The sequence below is a fragment of the Calliopsis andreniformis genome, chromosome 9 (assembly GCF_051401765.1).
Source record: "Calliopsis andreniformis isolate RMS-2024a chromosome 9, iyCalAndr_principal, whole genome shotgun sequence".
Taxonomy (NCBI): Eukaryota; Metazoa; Arthropoda; class Insecta; order Hymenoptera; family Andrenidae; genus Calliopsis; species Calliopsis andreniformis.
The window spans coordinates 2,370,321-2,395,880 of record NC_135070.1 but is presented as its reverse complement, the minus strand read 5'-3'; the positions used below and the strand labels follow the sequence as shown (position 1 = coordinate 2,395,880).

The 25,560-nt window shown below is 32.6% G+C and overlaps 2 protein-coding genes across 4 annotated transcripts in view; one reads left to right on the top strand and one right to left on the bottom strand.

Moving 5' to 3' along the window:
* The window catches only part of Dop1 (dopamine receptor, D1), a 154,819-nt gene extending 137,137 nt beyond the window's left edge, over positions 1 to 17,682 (top strand). Inside the window, exons 2-7 of one of the 2 annotated variants that reach the window (XM_076384140.1) lie at positions 3,989 to 4,058; positions 5,404 to 5,713; positions 5,790 to 5,931; positions 10,252 to 10,355; positions 13,386 to 13,668; positions 17,369 to 17,682. In XM_076384140.1, coding sequence (XP_076240255.1) covers positions 3,989 to 4,058; positions 5,404 to 5,713; positions 5,790 to 5,931; positions 10,252 to 10,355; positions 13,386 to 13,668; positions 17,369 to 17,653 — 1,194 coding nt within the window. In that variant the 3' untranslated portion in view covers positions 17,654 to 17,682. Of the gene's footprint in view, positions 1 to 3,988; positions 4,059 to 5,403; positions 5,714 to 5,789; positions 5,932 to 10,251; positions 10,356 to 13,385; positions 13,669 to 17,368 lie in introns of those variants that run through there. The other variant, XM_076384141.1, reaches the window with a different exon arrangement.
* Positions 17,683 to 18,566: 884 nt separating this feature from the next.
* Positions 18,567 to 24,657, bottom strand: Metrs-m (Methionyl-tRNA synthetase, mitochondrial). Of its 2 annotated transcripts, XM_076384128.1 has the most exons (8): positions 24,525 to 24,657; positions 24,228 to 24,416; positions 22,573 to 22,737; positions 22,210 to 22,484; positions 21,904 to 22,135; positions 21,590 to 21,819; positions 21,268 to 21,502; positions 18,567 to 21,158 (listed from the first exon to the last, which is right to left on the bottom strand). In XM_076384128.1, exons 2-8 carry the CDS (start codon positions 24,385 to 24,387, stop codon positions 20,578 to 20,580), a joined length of 1,878 nt encoding a protein of 625 aa, XP_076240243.1. In that variant the 5' UTR covers positions 24,388 to 24,416; positions 24,525 to 24,657; the 3' UTR covers positions 18,567 to 20,577. The 2 variants fall into 2 exon arrangements, with proteins under 2 accessions (XP_076240243.1, XP_076240241.1); XM_076384126.1 differs by having other exon boundaries at positions 24,228 to 24,600.
* Between the last annotated feature and the right edge of the window lie 903 nt (positions 24,658 to 25,560).

Sequence of the window (25,560 nt, the reverse complement as noted above, 5' to 3'; positions counted from 1 at the left end):
ATTCCTAAGACTTCCAGCGTACATGAAAAAGTAAATCCAGGGGATCACTTTAAAGTCAAGTGTTATATCATGTTTAAGTTTAGGAGCAAGCAAAATGCAAAATTGGTACAATGGTGGGAAGAAGAATAGCCAATGTCACAGAAAATTAAACAGCTTTCTTGAGACAAGTGAAACGCTTCAAGAAGAGAAACCATTAAACAATAATTCTATGTCGCAATCTCACATTGATGTTCATGCATTTCCCGTTTACGAAACGTCACGATTCAAGATACACATAAATTCGCTTTCCCCAGCGGAATTAATGAGAACCGAAGCAACGAGTTTCGATTTCTACTAGCACCTTGATCGTCCAAACCTACGCGATACGTAGCCATAAATCTATTCCTAAGCATGGCTGAAATCCACGCGCGAAAACGATCGAAGTAGGCTTCGCTAATGGGACGAAAGCGAATAGTTGAAGAAGAGATCGATCGAAAACGCAGCGAACGAAAGGATGGCTCATAAATCAAAAGAAATCAGTGAGTCGGGTGCTATTATTCTCAGCTATTAATTAACGATTTGACATTTAGAGAAATTACATCGATAATCTCGAATCGTGTTTCATTCATGATGACTTATTCGAACAAGTGTTGGATACTGTGCTATGAATATATACAAATGTAAAACAACGCGACAAATGAGCGACAACTTGATTACAAACTTTCTAGTTTATAATTATTGCAATTAGAGAAAAATATTTTATGAAGAACTTTAGCAGATTTGTTAATAAAATTGGTTTACTAAATATACGTGTAAAGTGACAAACTCTTACAAACAAAATTTGTAATATTAATCGTCAGAATCATACTAAATATTTTTCCAAACTAACAATAAATATATGCAATATACAAAAAAAAAATAGAAACGGTACAAAGTCAACTACAAAAAAATATTTCATTCAAATTCGCATTTTCACGGTATTACAAAGCTTCCGCTTATTTCGAAAAGAAATTTATGCCTTTATGTATATTACACGAAGTAATTCTTACGCTTGCTTTCCAATGTTTAAACGTTCAAAAAATATATAGATAACAAACATTACAACATGTAAACTCATACAAATCGCAGTGGTCGCTAATAACACTGTTCGACAAATTTTGACTTTTTTTCGATTTTGTAAGCGTGAATAAACATTTCTTATAGATTTCGGTAGGCGAAACGTCTTCCGCGCGCTCCGCTGTCATTGAGTACCACTGTCTCCGTCGCGCGTTTCGCCAAACTATTTTATTTCTATATTGAAAACAAAAATAATTTTGGACATTTACCTGATGCTTTCCTTAGTATAAAGGTTTGCTCTATCGCGTGGTATAGTCAAATTTTCTCCTAGACCCTTACTTTTTAAAATAAAGTGAAAAATATCAGCAAAAATGGGTGCGTTTTGGGTGTCCTTTTCACTTTAATTGTTATTTAAACCTATTTCGATGTTTATAATCTAATAACTATTTATATTATTTTATTCGGGAGAGTCCACAGAATGATTTCGTGCAAAGAGCAACTAAATAACTACTACGGTAAAAGCAGAAAAAAATCCCAAAGTTGAAAATTTGTCATTTTTTTCAAAATTGATTTTTTCAAAAACTGTACGTTCTGGGAAAAAACGGTTTGCAGATTCGTAATCAGCACGTCGAAATCTATAAGAAATGTTTATTCACACTTACAAAATCAGACCCGTGTTGAACAGTGTAACCTACGATGTTGATGCGACTTAAAATAAATAACTTATAAAAAAAAAATAATAAGAAATTTTTCAAGAATAGTAACAAAAACATACAATTTAAAGAGATAAAAATTTCGCTTTTTCTAATATTAAAGTTTCACGAAATTGTTACTTTAAAAAAAATGTCAATTTCGTATAAAAGAACTTTCCAATTCCAGCGAAAATTTCCCGCTAAAAGTCATAATCAGCTTTTAACCATTCGTCACGTATTCCTCCATCCTACATCTCAATCCACTGTGCATTGTGACGAAGCAAATCAATAGAGTGAAAATCTGTGTACAGGTGTATAGATGTATAGAAAGAAGACTTCTAGATGGGAGAGCGTGAAATTCGAATGTAACGCGAGAAAGGATGACACGAGCGGTGTCATCGCGTTCCTTTTTTACTCTTACGTTAATAAGAAGAAAGCAAAATTGTAAGAACAGTTGATCGTCGGTGAGACTATGAATAGGAGCGCGCTACCGCCACTGGTTCACCCTGGACACCCTCTCCTGACTCGATATTTTTACGTGTCTCTTCGGGAGATGGGACGGAACGGCTTGACAGACAACGCGTTCAGGCAGAAGTAAAGAGCCTGTAAAGGCAACGCGTCATCTTGGTCCGTCTGTGCTATCGATTTTCCGTGAATACGAATCTCTAGAGTATTCCTGGATAGTATATCTACGGCTTTGCCGAGAAATATCCCGGGCAAATAAGAGGAGAAAATAGAAGTACCTAGCCACGTGCGCGCGTACTCGCACACTCTGCAAACGTGCCATTCTCAGTCGAAGAGACTCCTAGCTAGTTGATAGACTTCCCACTGTCACGTGCTCAACAAGAAAGAATGTTCCACTGAAGAAAGAAGCTGCTTGAAAGCTATTTGCGCGCGTCTTCCAATCAAATTTCAATGACAGAATGGAAGATGCTCGATAGCTATATGTATGAGGAATAAAGAGCTAAAAATTGAAGCTTCAGGGAAACGAAGAGATATGGCGAAACAAAAAAGAAATCAAGAACAGCTTACATTGCATTATAATTTAAAATTCGTGTTCCAGATGTTACTTTAGCATAACTGTGTTATACTGATTTTGTTTCGAACCCAAAAGAGGAAGAAGAAATATCAGGATACAGTAAACGCATATCAATTGATAGAAAGTTAGGTAGAAAAGAAGATCGTAGTAATTTGAGATATTATATGTCCCATGCTCTCAAAAATGTAAAATTATGAAAATATTAAGCTGGTATAAGAATCACAGTATTTATACTAATTTCACTTTTTACATTTCGTGTGAAAGATATTCGTAGATGATTTTACAGAACTTATTTTTCATAATAGAATCGCAGTAACTTAATCATGGTAAATTATAGGTAATACTGACATTCTATTAGCTTAAACATACATAGATATTTAATTTTGACAAGCATTGCATGTACTTTAATGTTTTAACTTCCTATTTAAATAATCTACATAGTATCTATAGTAATGATACAGAATTTACATTTTTATCTCCATCCAAGTTTAAAAGTATTAAGATTACTTAAAGTTTTAAAAGACAACATAATTCCATTAGGAATATTACGTTGTTCTTAAAATACTCTGAATTTTTTCCACCGAAAGTGGTCTATTTTATTAGTATTTAAATTAGAAAACTTAAGCTACCTAACGATAGTAGAAAACAATTCTAGAAAATTGTAAACAATATAACATTGATCTTCAAAAATCATCAATAGCATAATACCAACTTTGTTTATCGTATATACATATGTACATATGTATAACTATACACTATATGTATAGGTGGATGAATGAACTAATCCATTTATTTTAATATACTGATAACCTGAATGAATATTTAATTATCTAAACAACTAGTGCTAGTCATTACGTTTCTGTTAATAATATTAAAACAAAATTTGCATAAGTTAAAATTTCACCTATCATAGCCTTTAAGAATTAAGAAATAAACCAGGTTTAACGATCGACTCTCTTTTTCTCTCGACCTGACACAGAACCTTTTCCTAGATATTCTTAGTATTTTAAAACGGATTAAAATACTGCAAAACCTATTCTCACTTTGTTTCACCAAAAGGTCATGCTTCCACTGCCGATATTCATTAGAAACACAACTACCAATAGAACATAGAATCCCTTCCTAATAAATGACTTATGAACTATTGAATTATTTAGTTTATGAATTTGTGTGCGCCAAGTAGTTTGGTGTATACTCATGAAACTCCTTTGTCTGTTTACAGAATAACCTGACAGACGGGGAAGAAGATCTGCCTGAAGACGCTTTCTCGCTGTTGTCGGTGCTTCTAGTTGGTTCGCTAAACTTCCCATTTGATCGATCGTGACTCGACCCTCGAAGACAACCCTCTGGGAAGACCCTACGCTCCAAAACTTTGATCTAAGCTCATCCAACATCCTTCTCCCCTGTCTTACTTCTCTCTCTCTCTCTCTCTCTATCGTGTCCCTTGTCTTTTTTATAAGTTTTACAGCTTTCTTCGCGCAACGACCAACTTGTATCGTTCAATCTGTGGTTGACTTTAGAGACTTTTACGCAATAGACATAGTATGTATATTTGACCAAAAAATAACCTATATTTCTATCTCAAATGCATTATTAGTCTAAGCGTTTTGCACAATTGATATGATCATAATTGATAACATAGCGTTTCTGGTTAACCAATAATTAATTAATTGATGATACATTTCGTGTAATAGTTTATTCATAATAGAATATTTTGTAAGCAAGTACACATTGAATTCTCTGTAATTAGAATTAGAATTCTATAGCCCCGATTTTACCTTAAAATGATGAGAAAATATAACAAAAGCTTGGCTTTGTACGGTTCTTTGATATTGAAATTTGCACTTCTCTTTCTACTCTAACTACTGCTTTTTATCCCTGTTAACCCTAGGAAACTTAAGTTGTTGAACATATCGAACCTAATCAGTAATACTAGAAAAAATAGACGCAATATCTAATTGTTTACAATCGTTCTGATACAAAAACAAGTGACTGACGACCTAGATAAGTTATTTTCTGAAGAAAATTGAAGTTTAACCTTTAGCTAGTATACTGAAATCACAGTATTTATATTAACTTTTTATGTTCCGTATAAAAAATTTTCATAAATAAATTATATACTTTTCTATTACTATTATAATCATTTTTCATAATGTAATCACAATAAGTCAAGATAGTAACACAATAGCAAGATTATCCTTTTAATCCTGCTTTAATCGTATTAAAGTTACTAACCATGCCTTTCTCAGCGAAATGCAACAAAATTTACCTGCCAGCATTAAAATTGCAACTATTGAGATTCTACCATTCGAATCAAGAGAAACGCAATTGGAGCGTCAAAGATGAAGTACTACCACGTTATCCTTGTATGTAGTATAGTCTTGTCGTTCATCCCTTTTGTCGTCACTCGTCCAATATAACTTACATTCCAGGAATTCCTCTATAGCGTCGCGCTACCATTCATATTCATAAAAGATGTAAGGACATTTTCGTTCCCAAAGAAAAGGGAATCACCTTTTAATCCAAGCACCCGCATATGTGCACGTCTCTGGAGGCTCTTCGAGGGGCGAACGATAATAATTCGTACAGACAATATTGATTCCCCGCTAGTCCAATTCGTTCACTCGATTCTTCCAGGATTCCTCTTCCTGATCTTAATATTTTTGTCCGTGGCGGGCAACATCCTCGTGTGCGTGGCAATTTACACGGACCGCGGGTTACGGAGGATAGGAAACTTGTTCCTGGCCTCCCTCGCAATCGCCGATCTGTTCGTCGGTTGCCTGGTGATGACCTTTGCCGGGGTCAACGATCTCCTCGGCTACTGGGTCTTCGGTCCGGGATTCTGCGACACCTGGATCGCTTTCGACGTTATGTGCAGCACTGCCTCCATATTGAATCTATGCGCCATTTCCCTCGATCGTTACATCCACATCAAGGATCCCCTTAGGCAAGTCCCGGAACGATAACGTAAATTAATCTTGATCGATCCGCGACTGATGGTTTGATGTGATTTCCGCATGCAGATACGGCCGCTGGGTGACGAAGAGGATCGCGGCTGCTGGAATCGCGATCGTTTGGCTGCTCGCAGGATTTATATCCTTCGTACCGATCAGCCTAGGCCTTCATAGGGCGGATGAACCCGTAGTTTACGACGATGGCAAAGAGGTACAGTTTTAAACCATTTTGTAATATCTAATTAATCCTGATCATTTGCCTTACATTTTCTCTCAGAGTGCAGGCATCAGAGTTCATTTATACAAAATGAAAATATAGAAATTGACTAATTAGAAAGTAAACTATCAGTGAAAGATAAAGAAATAAGTTATTAAATGTACAAAGATTATACATATGTACAATCATGTCGGGTGGTAAGTTAACGCTCGCATCCACCAGCTTAAGTTAAAAAAGAAAATGTCTCATTACTGTAAAACGAAACGTTGTATTGGGGTGATGCGTCAAAGTTTGAAATCCTTAATACTACAGACATATAGACAACATAACATTTGGAGAAAACTGAAGAAAGTATTTAACAATGGTGATGTTACGATGACTGTAAAATGTGACGGTGATTCAATTAGAATCTGAGGATGCTTTAGTGTTCAAGAAGTAGGCAATTTAGTAAAATGGTGACTTTGAATTTTAACTAATGCATTTGAGGGATAAACAGAGAAAGGGAAATGCTTCTAGCTTACTGTACAGACAGTCAATGACCAGACTGTGAGTGTCCCCCTTACTGAATACAATACTCTTCAAGCACCTAAAACTGTACTTCCGTAAACTTATTTCTAATCATAATTCAAACTCAATTTTCTCAAAAACGAAGCTCGATATCAATAAATTTTATTCTATATTTTCGGCTTATGTTTTTTATGTAAAAACACCCCCTTTCCAATTGCACTACTAGTTTTGCAACAACCTTCACAGTAGGTGTACGTGCAATTGAAAGTATTACATACATATAAGTCGTAGCCAAACCTGATCGTGATAGAAGACACGTTTCACTTATCAGTAATAATATTTCACGTATATCAAATAGATTTATTACATATTGGTTTTAATACTATCAGAATCAAGAAGGAAGTGTCTAAAGGAACCGCGATTTATTTAGCCACAGTTATTATGTCGCACATGTATTTCAAAAAAGATAAAATTCGAAAGAAGTCCGTTTTTCAAAAGAGGCACATTCTACTTACAAACTTTTAAAAGAAACTTGCATATTAAATAACTAATATTGACAAAAAGGAGTAGAATTCTCTAACAAAAGTTATTTCATTTGTAGATATAATTTATTTGGAAATGAATTATTGAAACATAATTTTACAGTATAGCTTTTAAAATAAACAAAATTTGACTACCAAACTGCTTCACCATGGTATCTCAACAATTCAGTTATATCACTTTTAAAATACATCTGAGATAAAGATGTATAATTTCGACTTCTTTGCTAACTGTTTAACGATGTAGCTGTTTGCCCCAGTACTCAAAACATACATAATTTGTATTACACATGTAACTCGTTATTGTAAGACTGTTCGAAGCATCCATTCATAGGCACTTATTAGACACGATATTGCTTGCTATACTTACACTTCTGTGCAGTAGACAATATAAAACAATAGATGAACGTCCACGAAACGACAGCAGCACGTTTTTGATGTAACTTTCATTTGTCATGACGCCCAGTTTATGGCATTATCGATCACAAAGCATACATACATACATACATAGTTATTGAACCATCACACGCATTTCTTTGGACATCGACTTCTGTTTAGTTATTGAAAAGTTTACGATATAAATTATTACAAAAAAGTTAATGAAGCAATATTCTTTATACAAAGTGACTGAGATATCTGTATTTATATGAAAGTTTAATCAAAAAGTGCTTAGAATTTTTATTTATTTCAAAAAATATTTATATATTCTATAATATTAACATGATTCCCTTCAAAGTAATCCCTATTGGATATTATATACTTATGTCAGCGCTTTTTCAATCCTCAAGACATTTCTGAAACGTATTCTTTGGTATTATCTTCAACTCAATTCTTCAACTCATTTAGCGATTTTGCCTTTATTTCCTCTATAGTCTCAAAACATTGTCCTTTCGTTTTCTTCCTTTTCAGACAAGGGAAAAGTCGCAGGGGGCAATGTTCGGCGAATACGGTGATATTATCTGGAAGTTACATGCCGTTTCCGTGAAGCAATCCAAAAAGACGATCAGAAATGTAGAAAAACAACTTGTAGCAATTTCACCGCGACAGTGCACCAGCACAATTTCACTACTTACTCATAAATTTTTATCGAAAAACAAGACTGTAGTGATGTCTCAGCAATCGTATTCGTCAGGCATGGCTTCCTGTGCCCTTTTCCAAAGATACAGAAAACAGCGGAAGGTTAACGTTTTACGACCATAAAGGAGCTGATAGCTTTCCTAAAAATTGTGTTTCAGAAGTACTTTGAAAATGAGAAAGAAAATATATCCAATAGGGCTACTTTAAAGAGAACCATGTCAATATTGTAGAATAAATAAGTATCTTTTTAGGTAAACGTAGATTCCAGGAACTCTTTAATCAAACTTCAATTAAAAACAGATTATTCAAGGAAAAATATTATAATATACCGAGAAGGTTTGGAATGAGATATCTTTTTCGAATGTACGGGTCCAAACAGTTTTCCTCTTTTCCTTCTGTGTTAAATATAATTGTACATAATTACCACGCTCTCTTCGTCACTCGACATCTACGTAACTGACAAGACATTTGCCCTACACTTGATGGACATACATCAAAGCGTACACGTCTCACCTCTTCAATACACTACGCATACGTGTCTATGAAGCGATGCTTCGTGGACGGATGATCTAAGTCAAAGGTTAAGGGAACTCGCACTCGACTTGTATCCACATGAAACATTCCCGAAATTCATGACCTACTTTCTCCCAAACCATTTCAATCAAAGGGCCACGCACTAATTACAGGGGGAATTGAATCCCAATTAAATTTGATGACTTTCACGTATATTGTAGATTATAATGTACCAAACAAAAAACATATAGGTCATTAAGGTCACTGATGAGCAGTTAGTGATATAAACCTACTTAAGCACATGCAGTTTTTTACTTATTCCTTCAGTTTTTAAAAAGTGATTAAGTGTTTTGTTCAAAATTGTTTTTATACCTTTTTTTTATATTTCGAACATTTGACTCTAGAACTACCAACCCAGGAAGGAGTAGATCCCACAAATCGAAAATCTTTAAACCAAACTTATTTCCCTTGAGTCGAAAATTCTCTAAAAATTATGTACCGTCGTGTACACATTTTGAGTACGATATTCTGAAGTCTCCGTTGCTACGTTGTTAAAGACCATTGTATAAAAGAAAAAGAAGAAATTCTATGCGTTAGAGATACTTTTCCAACAACTTCACCCGTTATACATATTGGTTGTCGACTTCATATTGAGATATACAGTTAATTTTAGAGTAGATCCTTTTCGTGGTAGGTATGCGACAGACGAGCAGAACCTCATTTATGTAAGTTTTGTTAACATTTAAGTAAAGTTTTTTGCAAATATCTCGGAAATTAAAGCCAAGCACCGCGACAGTAACATATATAAGAAAAAGTTATTCAAAGTGTCCTTGGTGACAACATATTTCAAAGTCATTGAAATCGGTGAGACGGTCCCTTTTCTGTATAATTACCGATATTTTTTACTCCTTTCGGTACATACTATAAGATCTCCAAGTACCAGACTCTTTCCCAGCATTCTGTTATTATTCTTATTTTCCATATTCATATTCCAAAATGGGTAAAAAATACATAAGCAGGTTCATCAACAAACTATTATATCTCAATATTGAAGGAGTTCCAAATTTACCAAGGAAAAAGAAATTCTAGAACCTGTTATCTACTAACAGTTAGTTTAATCATTTTTAAACGCTCTTTAACTAGAAACGCTTTTAATCTTGTAAAACTTATATCTAAAAATTATTAGGTATCTACAGGCAGATTAATTTACATAGTAAGTGGGCACAATGAATACATACAAGCTATAGGTATTTCTGCTTCGTTCTCCGCTAGTATTAATAATCAATGTTCAGGATGAATGAATTCATTTTATCAATTATCGAGAAATTTTTACATAACTAATTATACTGACAATAGTTAATTTATATATTTTTCTTTTGTTTAAATTAGTTCTGATGCATGCATCCAAAGGAATATTTGAACGAGAAATATCAAAAAAGGCTTTTGACGGAAAAAATAGCGTACTTATATCAACCTCTGAACAGACCTATAAGTCATAAGTGCATCCTAAAGCCATTATCTAATGTAAACTTTTACTAAACGATTCGAGAGCTTGTCGAATAAAGTAATCATCTTGTGTTATCGATTCACATTGAATAGAATTAGTAAGCTGTTAGCGATAAGAACTGTAACTAAACGTAGCAACAAAGTGTAAGAAAAAGGGTGGTTTTTCTTTCAGGAACACCCTACGTGCGCCTTAGATCTCACACCCACCTACGCGGTGGTCTCCTCTTCCATATCTTTTTACGTGCCCTGCATCGTGATGCTGGGAATTTATTGCAGGTAAGAGAAATACTCACGACATTAGACAAATAACATCTTTTAGAAACGGAAGGTAATCACTTTATCTGACGAAATAAATTGTAACCGAAACAGGAACAACGTTCAATCTGCAGAACAATTTCTAGATCGACTGTACAGTCATTTCTGTGCACTATTACAGGAAATACTAAAATGGTATGGTTGAATTCATCTTGACAATTTAGGTTACAAATTCTGATACAGAGTTAACAATGTCTTTCCAGAAAAAAAGACAGCATTGAACTCCAACTACATTACCGAATAAACAAATGTTGAATTCATAATTGATAAACTAATCTATTGACTGGATCATTTATGAACCAGAAAAGTTGTTGATCTGTTTAAAATTATAAGTATAAAAGTAATCAAAAGCTAATTAAAATGGTTTCATTTACCACAAAGTTAGGACTTTAATGTTTAATATAGTATTTATGTATAGATACACTTAGGGATCCTACTAGTTGCTACTCACAATTCACTAGAATAAATTCAATGACAATAATTTTAGATTATTTACATGATGCATAATGAAAACAATGAGATAAGGCTACAATTTGAAAATATAATTAAAATATTTTGAATTTATTCGTAGCTACAAGTACAAAAGTTAACAATTGAAATACCATCAAGCCAATTTGCAGTAACTATATGTATTTTACTTAACCCTTCCTTGACCAATGAGATGAGTATATTGCGTTTAATATTTTCGTTCGCACCTACGCATATAATAGTAATTTTTGCTATAGACCTTATCTCAGATTGTATAAGGTTCACAGATACTGATGAAAATAACATTTGATATCTGTTAGTATAAATAAAATGTCCATTTTATGCATTTCCAATAATATGAACGTGTCCAAATACTTATGGACGGTAGTGTATGTACAGTAATTCTCATTAATAGTAAGACACTCTTATAATTTTGATTTTTAAGCACCATATTTTCAATAACTAAGCAACAAACAACAGAAATATATTGTATCACATTATACATATACGTATACATGGTATTATCGCCACGGTATTTAAGTGGCGCTACAGCCTTTGAACTCACGACGAGAAAATCATCCTGTAGTAGAATCTATACATATGTATGTACCTAGATACCCAAAAAGAGAATACTGTTGACATATAAACAATGATATAAAGAATGACTGCCTGAAGAGTTTTGATATTCCTAGCAGTCAAAACATATTAAATCTGATATTAAAAAAAAAGAAAGATCAAACAAGTTGTGTTTGTTGAGGTAGATTGTATGAAACGAGACATATGTATATGTATTTAAATTTTAACTGCTTACCTCGAGCCACACTCACGGGTTAGACTTAATTTTCCCATTCAACCATATGCATTGAAACGTGTAGTATAACGTATAATAGTTTTCATTTAAAAATGACCCGTTTCTCGTAAAGTTGCTTTTATTTTCTTTTTTTAAGTCAAACCCCCGTTTTATTCAAACGACTGAATAAAACAGAGTACTGATTCAGATCAATAAAAAGCTATTCTAATTCTAATTAAAAAAGCAATTCTAAATAAAGTAATCTAATTCAATAATATGAAAAAGTAATAACATAAAAAATAGATTATAAAATAAGACGAAAATGAAAATAGTTTGTTATTAATTATTGAGAAAACACTCAACATGCGTTCGCTGTGTGCCTGATTCGGGACTTATTCTATTGACTTTGCCACGTCTGAACTGACTGATACATACCGACAGTAGAATAAGTCTCAAATCAGACACACTTTACGAGAATTTTTGACACTTTTGCAACAATTAATAACTCTGTAATGAAGCTCCAAACGCAATTCTTGATTATAATAATAATGAAAAGTAATAAAAAATAACGAAAAAGTTTTCAAAGTTGTAAGACTGAAACTTAAAAGCGGAATCTTTCAAAGCTTTTTAATTGAAATGAAAAAGAAACAGTAATTTTATAACGTCGTACAGTTTTGCAAAATACAATTATATTTAAGAAACTTTATCAATTAATAAAATATTTATTATAACAAAATATAAAATAAAATAAATATAAAAATGTATGATAAACAAATAAAAAAGAAGTCAAATGAAAATAATACATCGTGAGTTTTTAGTTTGACTATCTTGAAATATGTGTGCAGAAAAAGAATTTAATTATTCGAGGGAAATCAGTTTATACTAAGATAAATGTATATCACAAGAGTGTGAAGACACAGATCATTTTTTGACGAATTTAATATAATAAATCAACTAACAGTCTGCCGAAAGTGAAACAACTATTTAAGCTTCGATGTGTTCAATGTCTTGATTTTATTTGTCAAAAATCAAATAAAGTATAACGATACACAATTATTAATACGTCACATCAATCACACAAGTTTTAAGAGTCTTGGAGATTCTCAACCTTAAAGCCTTGAAAGTTTCAATCTCATAAAACTTGTCTCAAAAACTCAAATCTTTAAGCTTGAGTTTTACAGTTGCGACAGTTTGAGTTTTGTACAACACTCGTTTTGATGCATGAGTGCTCGTGTATTAAGAATTACACAGAATAAAACACGAATATATTAATTACACGTGTACATGCATACATACATATACGTGCATTTAGATACACGTGAAATAGAGATCTGCATTTTATATTATCCTATAGTATGGTATAACATACTTTTGTTGCTAGTTATATATTTATTCAGGATATAAAATTTAAAAGTCAAAATTATACTTGTTTCCAAATATTAAAGAGTTATTGAACGTGTATACGATCTTTTATTTTCCGCTTAATATCTGCATTCTATCCTATGAAATGGCCCCATATTTGAGCCCCTCATTTACAAAATCGTTAAACTTCATAAAACAGAAATATTTATATTTATTTCAAACATAAAAAGTTGAGTATTAATCCAATGCTCTGATAATAAGATTTGAAAAGATTCAAAAAGTGGAATTAATTACTGCGAACGGCTCATTTATGTTGACACTCTATACGTACATAGATATTCTACTGAAAACTGGACGCCTGTTGCTTTCAGGCTCTACTGCTACGCGCAGAAACACGTGAAGAGCATTCGGGCAGTGACAAAGCTGCCGGACACCTCGATGGCCAAAAGCTTTCGCTCCAAGAGCACACGCAACAAGCCACCGAAACCGCAAACGAAAACGAAGCCAACCAGCCCTTATCACGTGTCTGATCACAAGGCCGCCATCACCGTAGGCGTCATTATGGGCGTTTTCTTAATATGCTGGGTACCGTTTTTCTGCGTAAATATCGTCGCCGCGTACTGCAAGACCTGCATATCAGTCCGAGCGTTCCAAGTATGATACTTTTCTCTAAATCAATTTTTTCCTTTTCGATGCAACAAGAAATACGAAGTAATCCAAATCCGAATGATACGGTGCACGAATGGTTCAATATTTTCACTGAACTCTATATTTCTAATGCATTTTTGTCGGATAAAATCAAAGTTACACAGAACCCCACTATTATCCTGGTTATACTATACACAATTTATATTACACGAATTTTGAAATCGATGATCACGGCATTGATAAAAATCGAGTCCTTTTCATCGTCTGTGAAACTGACAATAATTGTCTATCACTATTTGTATCGTTGATAAAGTTCTAATTGGAAGCGTGTATTAGCTCAAAATTATTTTAAATAAGTATATTGAATAAACAATATCCTAAGTTACTGATGTTACGAAAGAGTGACAAAAAGATGGTATAATACTATTTTCAGCATAGAATCCGATGAAACCAAAATAATACTTTTATTTCTTATTTAATGTTATGTTAAGCTCGATGTAACTATATTATGAGTTATTTGCTGTTGATTTATCTTCTAGACAAAGAGAAATATAGAATTATTAAAAATATAGAATTATCATCGAATTACTTGCCTTTTTCCCTAGCAAAATACTAACATGAAATTATAGCATTCCATTAAAAAAAAAGATAAAGTAATCTTAAAATAACATTCGGAAAAAAATAAAACTATTACTATTATTCCATCGGATTTTATCTTCATGTAATTATTTACAAAACGGATGACCTCGACGATTTCAATGATCTTAAGATAAGCTCTCAAAGTCAATGTCTTAAGTGATTTCATAAACAAGTACATCAAACCTCCGCTCGACCTTAGATTCAGAAATATATGCAACAAATTTTCAATGTAACATATCACATTTTGAAGATTTCGAATAAGATTGTAACAGCTTTCGAATAGGTTTGGCTTGAAATATTTGTGGAAGATTTATACAACACTTATTCAACTCTATTGAAGATTTATACAATACAAATCAGATTTTAAACAAACAAGATTTTTATGTATGTTGTAGAAATCAATATTTTGAATTTCTTCCTGCGTACATGTAATCAGTGGTCGATCGTAAATTCCGAGATATTAGCGAAAAACTTTGTCGAATGCGTAATAAACACTGGATACTCTCTGAGGGATGTTGGGTATATGATCAACATTAGATGGTATGTGAAAGAATGTGGAGTGCATAGAATATAAAAGTTAAATATGTATAAAATGGCGTACGAAATTACACTCATAGAAATTTCTGCGTAAATGCTGTCGCAGAAATTTCGAGGAAAAATTTGAAATTATCTCAACCTCCCTAATTCGAACTTCGCTTAGACCACCGAAGTTATAAGAGATAGGTACTATACAACACCACTCATCGCCGCGCCGGTGCTAAGAACGCATCGTCCATTGTAAACCACACATCCAACAAAAGTTTTTGCTAATATTTCAGAAACTAGGACTGGGCGACGGTTATAGTATGTATCTATAGGGAAAAGTTGCTTAGAATATTGACTTTGACAATATATGTCAAAGTCACTAAAACTGGTAAGGTCAACTGTTTTGTACATAATTACTTGTGTATTTCGAAAATAATAAAAATTTTCATATTTTTTCCAGTTTATAAATTATAAATTTAAATGAATGTCGTCATGACGCCGTTGATTTTTTAAGAGATAACCATACCGTATGTGTACATTCAATTTTTTCAAATTCAAATACTGTCGACAAACATATCGAAACGTCTATTAGTTATTATTATTATTTCTTCTATAAACCCTTATAATTAATAACGCGATACAGATATGTCAAATGCAAATGGTCTCCCTTCACAACAAAGACACGTAAAGAATCCTTCTTCAACACTTTACCCCTACAGTCCCTAACCTTTGAATTAGGATCGCTTAATATTTTCAAGTTAATGACAAATTCTCCTTCATAAAATTGGCAATTCTTATTATTTATTTTTCGCAATCTGATGCTAAACTCCGCTACCAGCTTTTCATAAGGCTTTTTCATATTTTGGATGTCCTATCGTTTCCCCATATTACTTTTCGGTTAATCAAGTCTATCACAACAAAAGTTCAGTTGAACTGCCGAAAAAGTGCTTCCTTGAGGATGATATTTAAATATGTATGTTATCAAAATCAGCATTCTGAGTAACTTTTCCTATACATGTAACTGTCGTGCGTTGATTGGCTTTAATTTTCTAGATATAGAGTACTTTGTGTTTAATATTACAAATCCAATCTCTCATTTTTATTACTTTTTCCGTGACATGCGCATCAAAACAAAGTTGTTAAACAAGATTCGGTTCAAATCTGTAAGGAAGCACCTTTGCGGCAAATTCACCGAAGTCCCAATACATAGAATAAAATATTTAAACAAAAAGGAGAACCTATTTTAGTTAAATTCTGTATAATTTGTAATATTTTCGTTTTTTCACTTTGATTTACTTAAGAAATATAGCCAAACTGATGAAAACGATTAAAAAATCAATATATTTATAATATCTGGCAATAATATAATAATATAAGGATCATATGCTTTAAACATGAATTGCAATCAATTAATTATTTATACAAGATTTTCAACAACAGGTGTCAGAAACTTGAAGGGATGATTCTATATGTAAAAATATGACGAAAATGAAGAATGGTGAAATTGTGTTTAAAGCTTCATCTCTATGGTATTAATAGCTGAAAAAACAGCTGAAGTGCACGTGAAATATGTCTGACTAAACTTACTCTACTGTCTCGTTCTACTAACATTGCTGCGCCTGACTTACGCTGTGTTCCGTTTTTCACTGCGACTACTACGAATATAACGTCGTCACAGTAACTGCCAAATAGCGTTTCGTTGAAATAGGACGCTATTGGCAAGTTACTGTGATAACGTCATGATCGCAGTACTCACAGTAAAAATGGAACACAGCCTTAGGTAATGCACGCCGGAAGTAGAATGAGTCTCGAAATAAGACACATTTCAGGCGCCTTTTAATTACATCTTTAAGAATTAATTATACAAAAATTAAGATTTTAACTCAAATTCGTAATTCTTATATAGTTTTCGTTTTATTTTGGCTTGTAGAATCGCTCTTGAAAATTTCTGACACCTGTTGACGAATCCCCTGCATACAAGTATACGCATGATCGTTTATATATTTAATAATTATTTGGATAGCGAGGGACAATTTGCCTATAGTAACATAGTATTATAATTTAAAAAATAAGATTTCCACATGTGATCCTAATTCGATAGTTAAAGAGTATACCAATTAGTACCTCAACCCTTTTAGTACCTCAAAGACAATATATCGGTTTCGCGGCTTGCTTAAGAAATATTACGAACCAATATTTCAGTTTTCCACTTCTAATATAATTTAAACAGATGTAATGATGTTTTACTTTTATAAAATAAGTTTCTATAGTGGAAAATACGTCTACGGTATAAGAATACGTGTTTTACTTAGAATTGAAAAATATGTCAATTTTAATAAATATCTCCAAACAGGCATATTTTTCAAAGAATTTCTGAACAGTACTCGGAAAACGTTGGAGGCACTAAAAGGGTTAATAAACTGCAACATTCAGATTGAGAACCCCTGGCCCGCGCGAATTTAAAGTGTTTTTAAACAGCTCTTAGCGTTACGCTCCAATTATGAAGGAAAAGAAAGAAAATAAGAAAATCGATATACGACAGGTACTCACTTGGCTCGGCTACAGCAATTCGGCCTTCAACCCGATCATCTACAGCATCTTCAACACAGAGTTCCGCGAGGCGTTCAAGAGGATCCTGACGAAAGGTGCGCGCGCCCGTGGAAACCAACCGTCAACCAGTGAATGCGGCGAGTTCCGATCTGTGGTCGTACAGAAACGAAACGGATCCATGATCGAATGTAACATTAGCCCGAGATCGAGCGCAGACAGTTGTCAAGTCGGGATTATGGCACAAAGGCATCGTGACACTATCGTCAGCGCGATATAATTCGACTAGAGTTCCTCTATTGGATTTTATCGATCTTCCTATCGAACGCTACACGAGCGCCACTGGGGCTCCAATCTCGCCTCCCCGAAATCACGCGAACGACTGTACTTTACGATTTTCCACCGCGACCGTTCGACCCTCTGCATATCACTTTTCCCATCGGAATGTAAACAATACTACGAACAACGTGATCGCAATTTCGAAAAGCCGACGAGAAACAATGCGAATCCGAGTTATTGAATAAACTCTATGCGATTCGAAAACATATCGAACTATAAAGTCAAAAAATTTGAGTTCTTAGAACATGATTAGGTTAGATAATCTTGTATATAAAACGATGCGTATGTTTCTTTTAATATAAGCGGGCACGAAATGATTCCTTATAAAAAAAATAAGAAAAAGACAGTGAATAAAGTGTTGTAGTCCGAAGTTTAGATTTAAAAAAAATCAAATTTGAATATCCATTATGTCCGTATATGCAGAAATGTGCCCATACCCATCATATAAGAGCACACATTATATTGTTGGAAAAATAAAAGGAAAAATGTTCTGTTATGTAGTAAATTAACAATCCAAACAGTACAAACAGTTCAACTCGCTTATAAACATTTGCAACACCTCAATTTAGCTGAAATAATCTATTTTATCGATAATTTTGTTTACTCATTAAACATTTATCAATACATTGATTTTAAAAATTATCATTTAAGTTTTAGAGGGGAATTTATTAATTTCAAAAGCATGTTTGGCTATGATAATTATTTATTTGTTATTATTCAAATTAATTACAATTAACGCATTTAGAAGTGTAGACTGTAATCTCGCCTTGCAATCTATCAGTATCTTCCATGCTTTTGAAAACACTAGTTCACTTCGAACAGGTGTTCCAAAAACTGATAAATAATTTTTTGATATATAGATATATTTCAAAGAAATATGTACACCCTATTTAATTTCCATTAAATAAGTGGATCTTTCGTTTGCAATAAATTGATTTTCATGAATCAGTAAATATCAAATGATAAATATGCACATTTTAAGATATAATTTACTCTTTCAATTCAAACTTACCGCTGGTGCACACGGCTTTTTATAAAAGCCATTTTCCTCGAAAATGAAGCCTCAGTTAAAAAAATTTTATTGAAGAATCGCTTCATAAAAAAAAATGGTTATTGATATATCGATACAGGACGAACAGATTTTATTCCATATTTTTTTCCTATTTATTCATAAAGAATCAGCTCGTGTTCGTTTATACGTATCATTCAATCGCACTTTGTATAGTGTGGTCCACTGACCCTAATATTCGAATATAATGTCGAAAGTCGAGCGCTTTGAGTTTCTCTATATTTGAAAATTGTACGTATGTAATTCATTGTGATTGTGACACGTAATTATTCTGATTGAATCTGAATTAAAACCACGATGGATTATTACGGGTCCCCTATCGCAAGGGGTCGAACACCGCTAGTATTTTACCAATCGACAAAAATTTATGAACGTTTAGAATAATACTCGATAAAGTTTACCGTTCAATTATTGAAACAAAATATTACAGAACCCGTGAAATTTCTTCGAGATGCCAGGTACGTTGTTGAACTTTTCCTCTATTTTGGATGTAAAATACTTTGATGCAATAACATTGATATAACGTTTGTCGTATTATTCGGCTGTAAAATACTGTTTAGCGCATCCCGAACTGCATCATATAAAGCAATGATTATTCGATACTAAATGCGCTCTTTCTACAATTTTTTCCAATTTAAGAAATAAACATTCCCTTTTCGTGTTTTATTACGTATTTTTGGATACATAATGTGTACTTGAAATCGACACATTGTAAAGACACGTATTTTCTTAAGCAATAGAAATTTCTACTACATATCAAGGATATTAGGAAAAGTTCAACACTGTCACAGTCAGTTTCTTTATTTTGGCACTAAAAATTGAAATCGATACGTACCATGGTTTATAAGACGGACGGCGAGAATTTTGTGCGAATTTTTTTACTCAGTATTTTTTATCCATGAACAGCGAAAGGAAACGGATAGTTATCGACACAGGCGATCGATTGAAAAAAAAAAAAAAGAAACACAAAAATTAAAGACAATCACCAGAAGGTAGTTCAAAACATATCTATGAGACATAATCCACCCAAGAAGAATAAAAGAAATGAACGTGAGCTGTCTAGTAACCGAACAGAGGGATATCAGTTTAAAACTAAAAGCAAACAAAAAAATTCTTTCGTAGAAAAATTCAACAAACATAGTAGTTAGAATATGTTCTCATAAAGCAATTGTAATTTATGAAATCATGTTAATAGCGCATCTACGACGTAAAGCTGGGTGTTACAAGAAGCACTAATAGTTAACATCTGTCGAATCGTAGCTTATTAGTAATTAGAATCGCGATGAGACCCACACAGACTCATTTTCCATCTTGTAAATAGTCATTTATTTATTTTTCTATTTGATGGGAGACGAGGACGCGATCCACGTAACTTTACGCATTTTAAGCGATATTTCGTTTAGGTGCTATTATTAGCGGGTCGCAAAATCGTCGTGTAACCCGTCGAATCTAACTCGAATTTGCGTCATATATCCGAACGAAGGAAATCCTCGCGAAACGCAACCGTTGCTCACGATGTTTCGTCGAGCCTCTTCCATACATCTCTGTTTGCGATGCAAGGTGCATTGCATTCCGACGAGAGAGAGAAACAGAGATTAAAAATATATAACGTAGTAAATTATAAAAAGAGGCCATTAAACGATTAAATCTCTCTTGTCGGAATGACATGTGCACGATGTTGATGTATACTAATGGTATATTTGAATGACCGTTCTCTGTAAATATATTAGCGTAAGACTTCCACGCGAATATTACATCTGGAAAGTTTTATTACAACCTTAACATCCTATATCTATTTATACCCGGTTAACATTATTATAATAATTTCCTACTCTGTTAAATACTATTTTCTTGTCGGATACAGTGCGTTCTTCGGTCATAGAGTGTGTTATATGAAGCGGTTTTGTGTCTTCCCAAGTACGATTTTTCGTTGGAACTTTAAGCATATCTAGGATCTTAGAAGACAGCATCGGTACAATCGGATACAATAATAAAGCACTCACGCGTACACTTTCTAATGAAAGAGATATTACAGCTTCTAATTCTCTAATTGAGTCAGGATTTTTGTATTTACGTAAATGCCACGGTTCATGATGATTGAACATTTCATTTGCAATGAATAACATTTTCATGATAGCATCTACTGCATAATGCAAATCACATTTATCATAAAGTTGCTTAACTTTTCCTCCTAACAATTCCAAAGCTTCTATATTTGCAAGAGCTATGTCAGATTTTAAATAATTTATATATTGTGCTGGATGAGGTATTCTCTTATTTGGATTAATACACTGACTCAAACATCGATTAAGTAAATTTCCCAATGTATTGGCAAGTTCAGCATTCAGTAGTCTCCGAATCTGTACTACATTATAATCTGCAGCAAACGAAGTATCAAATATCAAGATGAAGATCAATGTTTCTAACTGAATGGAAATAAATGTGTATAAATATACATTTAATACGTTATATACTATTTGCCTTACTTGCATCTGCATCTAGTACTGCCTGCCGTAAAAGAAAATATCTTAAACCATCCGATGTAAAAGTAGCCATAGCTTCAAAAGGTGAAATAACATTTCCTTTAGACTTGGACATTTTCAGATAATCAACAGTCCAATGTCCATGACATAAAAGTTTCTGTGGTGGTTCAAGACCAACAGCCATTAAAAACGCTGGCCAAAATATACCATGAAATTTCAATATGTCTTTTCCTATAATCTGTGTTTATAAATATTCTTAAATTTTGACAATGATTTCCTCAATTCTAAATACTATTTTATATTAAGATAAAATAAAGATATTTACTTGTATAGTTGGTGGCCAAAAATGCCTGTATGAACTATCTGGATATCCCACTGCAGTTAAGTAATTTACTAACGCATCCAGCCATACATATATTGTATGAGATTCATCAGAAGGAACAGGAATTGCCCATGGCACTCTGCTAATAGGTCTAGAAATGCTTAAGTCTTGTAGACCTTCTTCAATCCACTTCAACAAAGTTTCTCGATATTTTGCTGGTTGTACTGTATTTTCTAAATACAGTTTTGTATATTAGAATAACGACTTTCCTCAATAAAAACAAATTCGTTAGATTAAAAAAGTTGCACATAATATACCATTCTTCAGCCAATATTTTAAATCATTTTGAAATGAAGTAAGTCGAAATTTATAAGTATCCTCTTCTGTCCATTCCACAGGATTTCCTGATTCTGTACATACTTGAACAATATTACCAGCTTGATCTTTATTTTCTGTTACTTCTAAGTCAGAGATAAATGCCTCATCTGATACGCTGTACCATCCAGCATATTTGTCTAAATAAATATGTTCTTTTTTTTTTAAGCAATCCTAAAAGTTTTTGATTTTTTTTATGTACATTTTTACACATCAGTGAAGTTATAATTAAATATTATTTTAACAACCCAAAAGTGATGAACAGCATCTTCATGTCGTTTTTCTGTTGTTCTAATAAACTTTGAATATTGAACATTAAATAGTTTACACATACATTCAAACTGGTTTGATATTTTAGAACAATGCTCAAGAACTGGTAAAGCTGCAGTATTTGCTGCTTTTTCAATTTTAGTGCCATGTTCATCTGTGCCAGTACACAGAAATACAGAATTCCCTTGCATAGCATTAAATCTAGTTATAGCGTCTGCCAAAACTGCAGTGTAAAGATGTCCAATATGTGGTCCTAATGACAAGAAAAATAAAAATCAGCTCATTTTAATACTCTGTATTTTTATATACAGTGACAATTTTTCTATAATATACTTGCATACCATCATTAACATAAAATATAGGTGTAGTGATATATGTCGTTTTGGCTGCATAATCACTAAAATTGTTTTTTCTGATATGAGCTGCCAATGGTTGTGCTTTTGTCACAGAGTATGGAAATGTCCATAAAGACTTAATATGACCAGATTTTGTCAAATGGGCTGCAACTAGAATTTAAATTTATTTACAATCAGTGTTGTTTAAGATACATTTAATAATTAAAAAATAAAACACGACATAAGATTAAAAGTATAGTTATATTATTTGATTCTTAAATAAATATTTTCATATACTGCTTTTACTTTGTAATCATTTATTTTAATATTGTTATTTACAATTTTGGTATACTAATATCAAACAAAATACAATTATAAATTTGACAGATAAGTATTTAATTATTACGCAATTCTAATTGTATTGTTTCCAGTTGTGCTATTAAATCCATATGCTTAAATTCATCAGGTTTGTGAGTAAATGTCTCTAATAATTGTAATCTTGAAGAATTATCTGTACAGTAATACAATTGTAACTCATTTGCTAAACATTGCGCTTCTTGTACACTGATAGACTTTTTATCAAATTCTCCCCGCATAAGCACAATGCCTTTAGTATCTTTCAATTCTGTGTAATGTACCATAGTCAAACATTCTGGTGCATTTTCCTTATGTGTTTGATACCATAACAATGGTGTCATATGCACTTCCAATCCATAGAATTGAGTAACAATAAATTCATATCCCTGCTCTCTAGGCAAAGGTAACAAAAATGTAGAATATTGTTTCCCACGACTAAACATTTTATCAAATTGTTCAGATGTCAATACTCCACATATATAATCCTTATCTTTGTGATATTCTTTCCAAATATCTATGATTTCCTCTTTAGTTTTATCTTGAATCATATCCACCTTCATTATGTTGCATAATTGTGCTTGTTGATGTTGCTTGCTTTGATCCAAATGAGGTTTTGCTTGACTTTCAAAAAACTTATGCTCTCGCTTTTCTTTCTCTTCAATTTAATAATATATCCATCAAAAGAGATAAATATAATACTTGTAATTATTTATTTAAAAAAACTAATTTTAAAAGATTAATTTTATGTAGTACGATATATACAGAATTGCAGAACTATTAATATAAACGAAAAAATAATGATCCTACATGAAAAAACAAATATAAGATATAGATACCATGGCACGATTTTAGACACATAGGATACTCAGAATTGTTGCATTCTGCCTATAAGCTAAAAGTGTTCTCTTTATACCTTTCAAACACCTAAAGCTAAATTTTCTTACACATATGCTTTACTAAGATTTAAAGTCAATTTTTAAAAACTAAAGTATTATCAAACTTTTGAATTCTATGTTTTGAACTTATTTTTTTATGTGGAATCATCACCTTTTCGTTTTGTTTCACAAATTCGTTTTTCGTTTTGTTTTAGTTTGTTTCACAAATTCTGGAATACTGTGTATAAGATCAAAAAAATCAATTTTTTATTGAAACAAATTCATTGCAACTTATTACACCCACTTGAAAATAAGTAATAGACAACATATAATAATAAAATCTAGAAAACTAATCAACTTTCATTCAATAAATGTACAGTAAACACATTCATCTAATCGTTAAGGGTAAACTTTGTATAGGTTATGTACCTTTTTTTTCTCGTGCCTTCTTTTCTTGAGTCTCGATACGTTCTATAAATTCATCCGGACTAGTCTCCTGAAATTTTGCTATTTTCTGAGCATACTTGTCGAAATAAGGATTCTTTTTAAGATCGTCTAAGACTTTTTCAAGCTTTAATCGACTGGTCATGATGAATCTTCTGTTGTCACGTTGCACACCTATGCAAACATTCTTCTTATATATCAATGCTGATAATCGTATTGTATTTCGCAAAGAAATTGCCATCGATTGTTCAAAGTTTAAATGTAATCCACAATAATACGCACGGAAAAATACTCTTCGAATAATCTCTTAGTTTCACCGCCAGGCACCATGCATGGCTAATGGCTATACATAGCTTACAATTAAATCAATTCAGATGTCGCTGAGTTCTACACACACACACATACGTATATACTTCACACTATAATTATCATAGCATATGTATATATACTTGAATATATGTGTATCCATCGTTTATGAAGAAAAACGTATTTTATAACGTCTCCTATTCAAATTTTCCCCCATTTAGAACAATGAAAATTTCGAAAATGTAACTTCAAGCTATATGTAGACATTTTAATATCAACATCTAGTAAGTAGCACAAGGTTCCGGTATATCAGTGACGTATCTATATAAAAGGACAAACCGCTTAAAAAACAGTGACATATAATTTGACCTATATTACTTATAAAGCATTGCACGTTAGATGTAAGAAAAAATATATTTACTTCGATTTCATAATTTATAAGTGTTATTTATATACTTCTAAATTTTTGAATCCTGACTACTACTATACTTTATTCATTATGTTAGAAGCCCGCGAGTATGCTCTAAGTACAAAATCCTGCACTTAAATTTTTTTGGGTGCACATGTATGTACGCTTGATTTTTAGTGGGCAGATGACAACCTTAGCCCTTAGTTTTTAGTAACTGAAACTGCGATTTTAGACTTTGGTTTAGAAAATTTGCGCAAATAGTGACCTAAGTTGTTTTGAAGGGACGTCATTTATCATATTGATCCTTTATGAATTAGGATTAAGGCTAAATCATTCAATAATTATTTTCTTCACAAAATCGATAATTTTTTACGACCAACAACAAACACATCACAATAAAAAATAGACAAAAGACGCAACTTTTCAAGTTTCTAAAATTGCACCTATTGTATTCATTAATCTTGTGCAAAGTGTGGGCAAAAGTTTCAAAAGAGCTCGCTAAGTCTTCCTATATTCCTATTCTTTCAACTACACGTTCAAATATCGTTTTAACTTGGGATGCTTAAAATTACACTGAAAGACTAAATCGAAATGCGAACATAG